This window comes from Platichthys flesus, chromosome 15, assembly GCF_949316205.1.
Source record: "Platichthys flesus chromosome 15, fPlaFle2.1, whole genome shotgun sequence".
Taxonomy (NCBI): Eukaryota; Metazoa; Chordata; class Actinopteri; order Pleuronectiformes; family Pleuronectidae; genus Platichthys; species Platichthys flesus.
In genome coordinates, this window is record NC_084959.1 from 2885378 (window position 1) to 2897452 (window position 12075).

Consider the following 12075-nt stretch of genomic DNA (forward strand, 5'->3'; position numbering starts at 1 on the left):
AAAATTAGAAATACAAAACAAGCGAACCTGTCAGTTTTGCAACCCCCCCTTTTGCACTTCATATTTCCGACGGTCCCTCAACGCATCACAAGCCTTTAAAATCTTTGTAAACACGGCGGTGCGTCTTCTACGTAAACTGCGCACACGTCGGTGTCTTCAAACCTGTGGCCGACCGACTTCGGGCGTAAACTCTGTTCGCGAATAGCCGGAGGAGGCGCAGCGCCGCGTCCAGTGCGCAGTGCTCGGGGACGCGGAGCAGCAGCAGCAGCCAGCTGGGAGGATCCAGATGTGACCGAGGCTCCAGGAGACGCTTCCCCACCCACAGAACCCCGGAGCAAGGCATGGGCAGCGGCGCACGCGGCGGTCTGAACCCCGAACGCCTCCACCTCTCCGCCGGACACCGACTCCTGCTACTCGGCGGCGGATCCGGGAGGAACTAGCTTGAGGACCGCCAGCGAGCTAGCAGCACAGGCTAGCGAGGCTAAGCTAAGCTAGGCTAGCTGCCTCTTATCATAGCCCCCCCGCAACGAATCTTCCCTGCTCGCCCCCGACACGTGCACAGGAGGACAACATGGTGAGACGTTTCATTTGATTAAATCTGCTGTTTGTCCCCGGGACACGTTAAAGTCTCAGTTTGTCCCATCAGAGCTGTCAGAGGGCCAGGTAGCTAGCTTAGCATGCTACAGGGCTGACAGCTCCTGTCACCTGCCTGTGGCTGGCATCCAGACAACACTGGAGTCAATAGACATGATGGTTCAAAACCCAAATGTCCCCACGTTGCAGGGTCCGTGAGAGCAGCTGTAGAACATCAACCTTTCATTCTCCACCTTTTTCTACTTTATGAAAATTTCATATTTACCAATTGGGACCTTGTCTTTTTTGATGGAAGCTCAAATCCCATTGGTCAAAGAATAATAACATAATATAATACAACAATAATAACAATTAGATAAGAACTTGCTTGCTGCACTGAATAACATTGTGTTGACATGAAGAAGAAAGACTGGACGTGTTGTTAAACTCTTTATTTCCTTCCTTATATGAAATATAACCTCCCTCTTAACTTCTCTCCTTGTGGCGTACAGTGAATTACAAGTGTGTCATATTTAGTATAATAAAGAGTGTGATGCAGTATAAGAAGTATAGATAAATCATGTGTGTAAATATGTCATGTGGCTACAAAGAAGAGTTTAGGTTGTGATAATGAAATAAGTAAAATCAGCATGTTACAGTCTGTTCATACGCAGACATGCTTACCTACATACATGTATTGCCTCCACCCTGTGCTGGAATATATATTGCGTAATAACAAAACATGTGATAAATACAGTCTAAAGTCTAAACAAGCAGTTTTGTATCTTATGTAATGCTTATTTTTGTAAGTTTAGAATTGACAAACCAGTTGAATAATAGTGGGAAAGACAAGTTGGATTATGGCAAAGTTCATAATCAGATGCTTCTTCTCCAGATCTTAATGATTTCAAGGTACCTCACCAGAGACACTGCAGGAATATTCAATACCTTCTCACCCAGAATTAATTTGGTCTGTAAAGACCCTGTTTTATACTCAAACAGCTGAGATTGGGTTAAACTCTGCTCTTTTTGGGCATGTGTTTTTATTATGAATAAATATTTAAAGTTCATTAAATATGAACTGTGTGTTCTTATCCAAGGACAAAAACACACACACACATTTTATCCTTGGAGCACAGACCAGACTCTAATTTGTGTTTAACAACCTTAATCAGATCAACACACAGTTTTATCTTGTTGGCTTGTTACTCAACAGACTCTGAGTCAGTTCCAGTAAAACTGAACTGACTTCATTTTTTGCATTCTTTAAAGTTTGCATATTTAACCCTTAACTGAATAGAAGTGCACAGTGTTCAGTCCTGATACTTCTTCTTTCAACAACATGATCTGGCCCATTTATTAAAGAGCATTTATACGTTGCTCTGGAAAGTTTTTTTGTGTGTCTGTGACTTTATTATCTATATTAAATACACAGCTGCACATAATGAAAACATTGATCTTATGGTTAGTTACTCAGCCCTGTTGCTAGAAACCCACGTGATGCACAAGATTGTTGTGCTAATGTTGTCCCCATTGTGTGTTTGTGCATATGCAGGTGTACCTGTTGAATTCTATAGAGAACCTAAGGAGCCACATCAACAACCGTCCCCCACTGGTCATTTTTATGATCAGTGTCAGTGCGTTGGCCATCGCCTTCCTGACCATCGGTTATTTCTTCAAGATTAAAGAGATAAAGTCTCCGGAGCTGACCGAGGTGAGTCACTGCGATGAGATGGAAGTACATAGTGTGCTCCTCTAGGTACCTCCAGTAAAGTGTGGTCACAGACGATGGTAAATGTTGTGTCATGACCTTTTGTGCCACCGGGATTCATTCGCCCCCAAAAGGTTTAAAACATGCTGCATTTAGTGTGTGACCTATTAAGCATTTTCTAGTCTCATCTACTCTGGTCTGCAGGTCTGAATCCAGGATTTCTAGATAAACGGTGCAAGCCTCACATCTCATTTGATCCCAGTGTGGACGTAGTCTGCATTTTATTTCCCAAACAGATTGTGCATGTATGGAAATAAAGCTTTGCATGTGCCATTGATTCGGAAGCAGATGCAAATCATAAGCTGCTTTCAGACACGAACACATGAAAACGTCCAGATAATTGGGTGCAGACATTTTCTGGTAACATCCACATGGCAGAATGTGACGTATAGACTCCACTGTGAGAATCACATGTTTTTGTTTAAAAGCTCTTGAATCAAATGTTCCATCCAATTGATATTGTCGTCATCTTCCAGGTTCACGTCTCCTCTTTTTTCATCCTGGGATAATCGTATTATTCCAGTGTTGCGTCTGTCGTCCACAAACCCACTCGCTCTATGTGAATTTTCCACATAGGCTCACGTGGACATTTCACTGGAGGGGGCAGGGCAAGACAAGTTCTGGATAATGTCCAAAGCAACTGACTTGGACATTTGTGTCCTCTGGTAAATTTCAGGGAAATGCACAGAGTTCAGTTCACGTCTGAAAGCAGCTTTAAAGGCTCGAGGTAGTAACCTGCTCACTGTACGTATTCATACATGTGACTAAACAACTGGATATATAGCAAGTTGTTTGAAATATTGTGAGCCAAACAAAACTTGAATATTACAAGGGAGGCTCTATGTATTCCACATCATATGTCTCCACCAATCAAATCCCTCTTTCTCCTCACCAGGACTGGAACACCTTCCTGCTGCGCTACAACGAGCTGGACGTGTGCGTGTCGGAGAACGAGACGATAAAGCATGGCCTGAACGAGTCCACCACACCGGACAGCCTGGTCGTGACCAGTGGCCAGGCTCGCTCCAGCACCCAGACCCCCCTCCTGCTGGACGACTCGGGTGCCATCAACATCTCCGTCCCCATCACGCTCACGCTGGACCCGCAGCGCCCGTTCGGAGGCTACTCGCGCAATATCACCCACCTGTATGCCACCGTGCTGGGGCAGCAGGTCGGCCTCTCTGGTAGGTTGGTTTTGCACTAAAACTAAATGCTTAAGATGTTTAACACGCTCGTAAGATATTATTTTAATAGTATTGTCAGACATCAAGGAGAAAGTTTCACAAACACACGGCTAAAGGAACGTCTGAAAGTGGTCTGAGGGATCAGATCTCAAAGTCTTGGGTGCACTGGATTTTCACCTGAGCCATGATGCATGTTAATGCCAGGTGTGCACAGAGCCATAGTGAACTAACAGTAGCCGCCTTGTGTTACTAAAAGCTGTTCCCATTCAGCCCTGCGATAGGTTTCAGATGTAAAGGTCTCAGACGTTTAGGTCTCAGACTTAAAGGTCTCATATTTAAAGGTCTCAGACTTTTAGGTCTCAGAACGCAGAGACAAACTGAAGAGTAATTACCATGAGCTTTGAATGTGTATGTACAGTGTTTGTTTGAACATTTACTTTTTTCCCTGTGGCAGCTCACACTCAATAATCATGTCCGTCGTCTTAACGAGGATGTAAGAAATGACTTGTGTTTCAGGCTGGAGGGAAACTGGTGAAGTTCTAATATAACTTTAAGCAGCTGAAAGTAAATGTCCCACTCAAATCAGGTGTCATCTTCCATCTATTACAATCGATCCAATCTATTAACTGGTGATTGAGTGAAGTGTATCTGGATTCAGAGGAGTATGTGGTCTCAGCCCCCCCCCCCCCCCCCCCAAGGCAAATGGTTAAGTTGGCGCTGGTACAGAATTGACAGAACACTTTACGTGCCGGATGTTTTCCTGTTTGTCTTTAACTGTTCGCTGCTAAAGGTCTCAGACCTTTGCCTGAAACTCGTAACTTGTTGAAAAGGAATGGATGAGAAAAGTCAGTAAGGATTTTTGTACATGTGGTAATGCGCAGAGTGAGTAGTCCGGTTTGAAACACTGTACAGGAAGAGGAAGTGGATTCCTCTGAGCTGCCAGTACCTGCCTACATTCACATTTGACTGTTTGTCAACTTTTTAAATGACACACAGTCAAATGTTTTCAGACTTTTAGGTCTCAGAAAGAATTTGAATGTGAAGGCATATCATTTGTCAAGCAGCCCAGTGTATAGTATTTTTCCCAGCAGACATGTTAACTGGTCCCAGAACGGGAATGGTATTGGTATTGGCATTGTGTCACATGGTCAAGTCTTACTGGGAAACTTCAATTGAACAGAGCCAGTGGAGGATGCTTCTTCTAAAGTTGTGAGATAGCCGTGAGAAAGGTGTATTTTATTTACATATTCACTCAGGCACATTTAGACGACTAATATCTATGAGTGTGTGAAATGTGGAGGAGGTGTGAGCAGATTTCTTTATACTTATCTTCTTATGGGAATTTGTAGATTAAATGACGTAGAGTGACCAGGTGATGACGAACTACAGCTGTAATCAGGTGTTTGACTTCTGAGAACAGAAACTCGTCCATGTTTGTTCTCCTGGATTCACACGTCCATACTCAGGAGTCCACCGAGTTTGAATCATAATCCTATAATCTCCACAGTCTGTTGGTTATTATCAGGGGAGAAGCTTGACATGACAGGTAATACTGCTGTTGTGACTGTGCCTGGCTTCATACCTGAGGGAATAACCGTGTACAAGCTGTTCAGACAGTTTGAGGATCTGATGATCGCCTCGGAGGCTGGAGGCTCCTCTCTGGAGGCCTGTTCCATGTTTCAGTCCCATCATTATTGTTCCCATATCAACAATAACAACAATGTGGATTATTAAGTTGGACGTTTATGAACTGTGCATGTTTTCTGGCTGACAATTACAACCCAAAGTAAAAAGTAAAAAACAGAAAGCCAGAGGAGTTTGAAGTCCTCGTAGAATCATGTAAATCTCCTGATGATGTGTTATTCGTTTGTGTTTGTGTGTTTAGGCCGGGAAGCCCATGAAGAAATAAACATCACCTTCACCCTGCCTGTGTCCTGGAACTCGGACGACTGTGTGCTGCACGGACACTGCGAGCAGGTGGTGTTCAGCACGTGCATGACCATCACAGCGGCCAGCAACATCTTCCCAGTCACAGTGTGAGTTGGAACGTCTCCCCGACTCACGGGACAGAGCTTTGTGTCTCTGCCCAGAGCTGCTGACGACTGATGAAGTGAAAAACACAGGGTCCCAGTGTGTTTTATATCTCCATGTCATTTCCCAGTGTTCAATTTGACGAATCCACAAAGTTTAATCTAAGTAATAAGTGTGTCTGCAGCTCTGTCCCAGTATATCGAGTCTTGTTATGCCTCCACATCTAAATGATTAGATTTTGGTCGTCTAAGGTCAAAGTCAAAGTCACAGTGACCTCACAAAACCCTTTATGGCTCGTTAATGTTTTATTTCAACAACGCTGCAAAGTATTTTCTTTTTCAATTTGACACAAATGTTGGTTTGGACTCACAATTAATCTGATTCGGTTTGGATGGTCAAAGGTCAAACCACAAAGCGGCCTCACAAAATAATATGATATCTTACGACTGCCTTTAAGGAAATAAATAAATCAGGTTTATCTTTGACCAGAAGATTAAATGATTAGATTTCACGGTTTAGATTTTCTGTCCCAGTGACCTCGTACGAGTCTGGAAAACAAATGTGTGTAGACTGAATCTGCAGAGGCATATAACTGCAGTGTGGTGTTTATGGTTTTATGGTTTTTATTTGATGTGTTTTTATCTCTGGCTGCTTCGATGTCACCCTCATATAAAATATCCATGTTCCATTTTCTTTAAAAGCTCCAATATTAAAAACAAGACATTACGAAACAAAGAATCAGAGAAACAGTATCTTCGACTCTTCTTCTCTCATAACCACTGTACTGAACTGTTGAGTGTGTGTTTTGGTTTGCAGGCAGCCGCCCCACTGCGTGCCGGAGACGTACACCAACGCCACCTCCTGGTACAAGGTGTTCACCACAGTCCGAGACTCAGACACCAAGTACAGTCAGGACTACAACCCCTTCTGGTGTTATAAAGGAGCCATCGGCAAGGTGTACCACGCTCTCAACCCAAAGCTCACCGTCATCGTTCCAGATGTGAGTCAAAACCACCGTCTATTCCCCAGAGTCACGGTTTTTATTTCTTTTCTTTTTCACACATACATTAAAGTATTTTCAAACAGCTTTTTAATTGTTAATAAAGTGTTTTACATCTAAATTCACGTACATTTCTTGCTAGAATGTTGTTTTCTTTAAAGTCATTGCAGCACAACAGAGGACGACTGAGTCTTTGCAGTTTAGAGTCACTCACTCGTAGCAAAGCCATTAAGTCTCGGCTCCATCTATACTGTTGGCAGTAGACTGGTCCTGGATCCCATTGATCCCATTCACCGTCCTCAACTGGGCACTGAATGCTGCCGCATACAATTAAGGGAACACGTGCTGGTGCCTGCACGGTCACCTGAGCTCTTCAACAAAACAAAAGAGACCTATCGACTGACGGAGCTTCTGTTTTCCTCCTGTTTTCCTTTTATTTTGAAAAAATTGAGCCTAAATAGCTTTGAAGATTTATTGATTTTTCTTTTCTTGTGACGTGTTTATCTTTCCTAGCAATGCAGTTATAAGCTATAGTCTTGTATTGCATCAGTACATTTTTTAATTTGTGTAGAAGTGTTCATGTGATTCTCATGACACCCTCTCGTTTCTCACAGGATGACCGCTCTCTCATCAACCTGCACCTGATGCACACTAGCTACTTCCTGTTTGTCATGGTCATCACCATGTTCTGCTATGCAGTCATCAAGGGGCGGCCGGGCAAAGTACGACAAACCAGCCATGACTTCTGCCCCGAGAAGGTACAACAGACACCAGCCGAGCTAAATGACGTGCACAGGTAGTTCCAGCCGAGCGTCGGTTGACCACTGATTGGTTAAAAGACGTGATTCCGATCACAACAGTGATTCTGTGTTAATCATCAAAATATATTAATCAATACAAATGTTTTTTTTCTTCCATGTCTTGTAATAATGTGGGACTTTTACACCTTATTAACTAACAAAGAGCAAATGGTCATATTTCATATAATTATTATTAACAAATAAAGATCCTCCCCTCAGGTCTAATTCCCTGTTGTAGCACAACACACAACAGCAGGTGGAGCTGAGCTGAAGTTCAGTGGTTCTTCTGTTTACACATACAAATGTGTGCATTGAATTTTGATACCAGCAAGTATTTTTTTTTTTTCTTAATTAGATTCTGACTCATTATAGGGGGATGATACCAATATCAGGGAGTCAAGATACATATCTAAAAATACAATATCATATATATATATAGTCTTTTACATTTAACCATATCTTTATTGTAGATAACTATAAATATAAGATAACAAATATATACAACTTATATTAAGAAAATTAGCAAAACATAATGAAACATCAAATGTAAATATATTTTCTGCATTCTTTACATTTTACTTAAAAATCATGTTTATTTTAACATTTTTTTAATTATTTGTATTATTAATTCCAGTTTGAAAACAATCAACAACAGCAATCTTAGGATTTATTTTGAATTTAATAAATCTGTATCAGAAATGTTTTACTCCCTTTATAACAGTATTTGCATCGGCCCCCAAAAATCCACCCCCCTTTAAAAGGGACATTTCAGAGATGGTTTGCTCCAGTTTAATTCCAAAGAGCTTAATCAGTTTATGAGATATGTTAAATAATCTTTTCTGTCCTCTTTTACTCATCTAATTTCCCCGCTGCTGTTCTTCTCACTAACCCTTGTGTGTCTGTTGCAGTAACCCCGTGTCATGTCTCTCTGTTGCAGGTGGCGCTCTCAGACTGTTAAAATGATGTGAGAGAGCTTTGTCAGAACTTAACTGCAAAAACGGACAAACTCAAAAAAAAAAAAAGACTCGGACGAAGAATAAAACAAACATACCAGTTGCCTAGTGAACCCTGGAAATAAAATTAAGGGACTGGAAAAGCTCTGTGAATGCATTACTCCTCGCAATGTTGGGTTTCTCCAACCAAAGATATACAAGTGCCTGTATCTGTGGTGTAAATATTTGTAGGAACTCTGATAATCTGTGCAAGACCCTTATGTTCTTTTTTTTTTCACTATGATTCTGATTCTTTGCCTGGGTTCCCCTCGTGCCATGTCCGCACACGCAGTACAGACCCGCAGTACAGACACACAGCCAACGGCCACATTCAAGAACTTCATCGCCACTTTTTCATTTTTTATTATAAGGAAGATCAAGAAGAGGAAGGAGGTGTTGGGGGGGGGGGTTACACTTCTCTAAATGTTTTTTGGGTTTTTCATAGACTGTGAATAACGATGGACGAATAAAGAAATGAAGCTAATAATTAATAAAACCCAACTTATGAAGCATCAGTGTGATTGGTCCACGTCCCGTCTGCTAACATGGAGGAGACGGGCACTCGACTCATTTTGGGGAATCGGACGTTTTGGAGACGACCCACGATGATGAGCAAGATGTCAGGTCGCTTGAAAACAAAACGTTTAAGTGACTGAAATGAAAAGCTGGGTTGAGGATGACGAGATGCTTGTGTCGAACGTTTTATCTCAGCTTCAACACGGAGGAGAATGAATGAAGCATGTTGCTCTGCACCAAACTCCACAGCAGCTCGTCACAACTCGTTAATTCAGATGAACTCTTCGTATTCCGATTATTTCTGATGTCGCAGTCCAAGAGGCTGCACAACCTGTGGTTAAAAATATGATTTTTCTGCCTTTTGATTATTTCAGTAATTCAGTAATTATTTCATTATTCTTTGTGACTCACCTGCCTCTCGTGGTTCGTCAGCTGCCGGTCGCTCTGCAGCACATGTACAGTCTCTATAGCCTCTGTTGCACCTGGATGGAGTAAACATATGATTCTTGCCTTATACCTACACTACGATTGACTTGCTTGCTTGACACAGAAATAATAATAGGCCAGGAGATGGTTCTCTCTTTCCAGTGTGAACACTCCAGTCTCCTCCTCCTGTTCTATTCCACTTCGATGAGCCGGTGGTCGCAAAGCAAAAGTTGTGACCTTTTTTTTTTGATCTCTTAATTTTAATGTCAAGTTGAGTTGTTTTATGATGGGAAGGTTTTTTTTAATAATTTTCTTGTGCTTTGATTTTAAGTGAAGCAATATAAGTTGCACGCGTTTGCGTCATTTCTGCACCTTTTAGATTTCTTGCACGTTTTGTGTCATTTTAAACGAATGGCCAAAATCAAATGTGAACTGATGTGAAACTACGAAGTTGGACTCCAACGAAAAGTAAATAATAAGTAGAATAGAACCAAGTAAAGTGGATTCCAGTGACTTTGCATTCAGAGAGAAAGTTTATGGATTGTTTTTTTCTTTCCCACCGTAAACATGAATCATGATTAAATAACTTAAATTATTTTTGTAGACACAAATCAACACAGACAACAAAATGTGCAAAAACTCGCTCGGTGTTTGAAAGTGAGTGTTGAGTGAGTTTTCGGTGAATAAAGGCGGCTTCAGCTTGTGATTCTCTCAAAGTCTGATCCAGTATCTGGATACTTGTAAATGTGAAAGTCAGAAGGTTATGAGTCTGTATCGAATTGACAGCACAGAAACAAAAACATATTCACCCTAGTGGTCAAACTTTGAACTGCAGCTTTAAGGATCCAGCTCTTGCTCTTCCAGTGGTTATTTAATCCATATTTTAACTTTGACAATCATGTATTAAATCACATTTTATTTGAAATTTACAGAAAAAAAAAAAACTGTACTCGAATCACATTAGATTATTATTTTTATTAATAACATACTGATTCTTAAAGGAAAACCAGAGAATAATAGAACAGTCTAAATCCGCCTTTAGTTTGTTTATGGACGACTTTATTTCTTTCTTTTTAGGTTTTACTTACCTCGTTATAATTCTGTTCCATATTTGAAATACCTGTTGAATGTACTTTTTCAAAGAAGCATCATTGAATCTGAGATGTGAGAATTCCAAGTGATTTTGAAACGTGTCGTAGTTTCTAGTTGTTTTCATTTTTGTTTCTGATTGAAAGGTTTTACTTGAATTGAAAAGTGGGTTTCGTGAGAAGGTTTTTATCCGTTTGGGGCATTGTATCAAACTCTTTGAACATTCATTGTTGGATTATCACGTGTGTGTGTGTCTGTTGTGCGTCAGTGGAAGAGTGAGAGGTTTCGACTTTTGGGGTGTGCTCTTTTCTTTTCTTTTCCTCCTGACTGAACGATGCTGGGACAAGTCTTCCTGAGTCTGATCTCAATGTTTTCATATCCGGGATGGTTGTTAGCACGGTGTGTGTGTGTGTGTGTGTGTGTGTGTGTGTGTGTGTGTGTGTGTGTGTGTGTGTGTGTGTGTGTGTGTGTGTGTGTGTGTGTGTGTGTGTGTGTGTGTGTGTGTGTGTGTGTGTGTGTGTGTGTGTGTGTGTGTGTGTGTGTGTGTGTGTGTGTGTGTGTGAGCGAAAGAAACTTGATGGTGTGAAAGATGCTTGCATGATATGTTTGTTTTGCCATAATAATTAAAGCAACACTGTGTAACTTTGTAATTAGGCAACAGCGCCCTCTGCAGCCTCACAAGGGGATTACGTCTGTTTGGCTCTGAGCTTTGAAGTCGTCGGATTCTCTCGGACAAACCAAACAACTTCCTCTGTGTCCGTTAAAACATAAATAACAATCTCTTTAGCTCGGATCAGACAAGTTGGCGTTGAGTCGACTTCCCGTTTAATGATTCGATCGATTGTCAATATCGTCCGATGTGCAAAGTCCAGATACTGGACCGAGGATGAGGACTCGTAGTGAGAATAAGAGGAAAGATTCTCTCTAGTCACTGAATCATCAACTCCTTTAGAAGCTTCTGTTTTAAGGTGAACAAGTTGTTCAGTGTTGCTCTAATGATCTGTTTCCATGTGATTTTCTGTCTTTGTCTCTTCTTGCAAAATGCCTTAACATTGTTCACAAACATTAGATTTTTCTTTTTTTAAATAATACAACGCGCCGGCTTTTGAAACTCAAATCTAAAACAGACTTCTCATGATACGACCTCTGAGCTGAAGAGACTCAGTGTTTTGAATCTACTCCACTTATATATCGACTGGAGGCGTTTTTTTCTTCCACGTTCAGAAATCGGTCAGAACGAACAGGAAGCTGGAGCACGAGGCGGCCGTCTCATCATCCTCCTCCGTCATGTCAGCAGCGCTTCACTGAGTATTAAGCCGACTCTGTGCCTTCTGCACTACGGAGCTGCACCCCCACCCCCTGTTCATCCGGTAGATAGGACCATAGGTTTCATGTGGCTGTAGGTCATCAGCTGAACCCTTCTCTTCTCCAGTGGAACTGCTGTAAATGAATTCAAGTTTAAATAAACTGTCTCAATGATAAACCTGCACTTGTCTCACACTCATGTTTGTCTTATCTGCTCCTTTAGAGGAAGATTGATGAAGTGCCAGTGGAAGTAACTTGGACTTATTGGCTGGTAGTGACTGTCCGAGTGTCGGAGCTGAAGTTTAGGGCTCATTCTCTGTGTGTGTGTTGGAATTAAAGGTTAAATATTTTATATTTGTATTTTCGTTATTATCAAAAAAAGAAAATG

General features: G+C 41.5%; 1 protein-coding gene across 2 annotated transcripts; it reads left to right on the forward strand.

The window, feature by feature from the left end:
- The first annotated feature begins 213 nt into the window (after nt 1-213).
- tmem248 (transmembrane protein 248) lies at nt 214-11871 on the forward strand. 2 transcript variants are annotated; one of them, XM_062405962.1, is made up of 7 exons: nt 214-574; nt 2129-2287; nt 3240-3528; nt 5414-5564; nt 6376-6559; nt 7174-7317; nt 8297-11871. In XM_062405962.1, the coding sequence occupies exons 1-7, from the start codon at nt 572-574 to the stop codon at nt 8315-8317; spliced, it is 951 nt and encodes a 316-aa protein (XP_062261946.1). In that variant the 5' UTR covers nt 214-571; the 3' UTR covers nt 8318-11871. The 2 variants fall into 2 exon arrangements, with proteins under 2 accessions (XP_062261946.1, XP_062261945.1); XM_062405961.1 differs by having other exon boundaries at nt 215-574; nt 7174-7355.
- Nucleotides 11872-12075: the final 204 nt, after the last annotated feature.

Excerpts from the sequence above, each read along its gene's own strand:
- tmem248 (XM_062405961.1), top strand. Across the intron at positions 2,288-3,239 it reads AGTCTCCGGAGCTGACCGAG|GACTGGAACACCTTCCTGCT; the intron begins GTGAGTCACTGC and ends TCTCCTCACCAG. Across the intron at positions 5,565-6,375 it reads AACATCTTCCCAGTCACAGT|GCAGCCGCCCCACTGCGTGC; the intron begins GTGAGTTGGAAC and ends TTTGGTTTGCAG.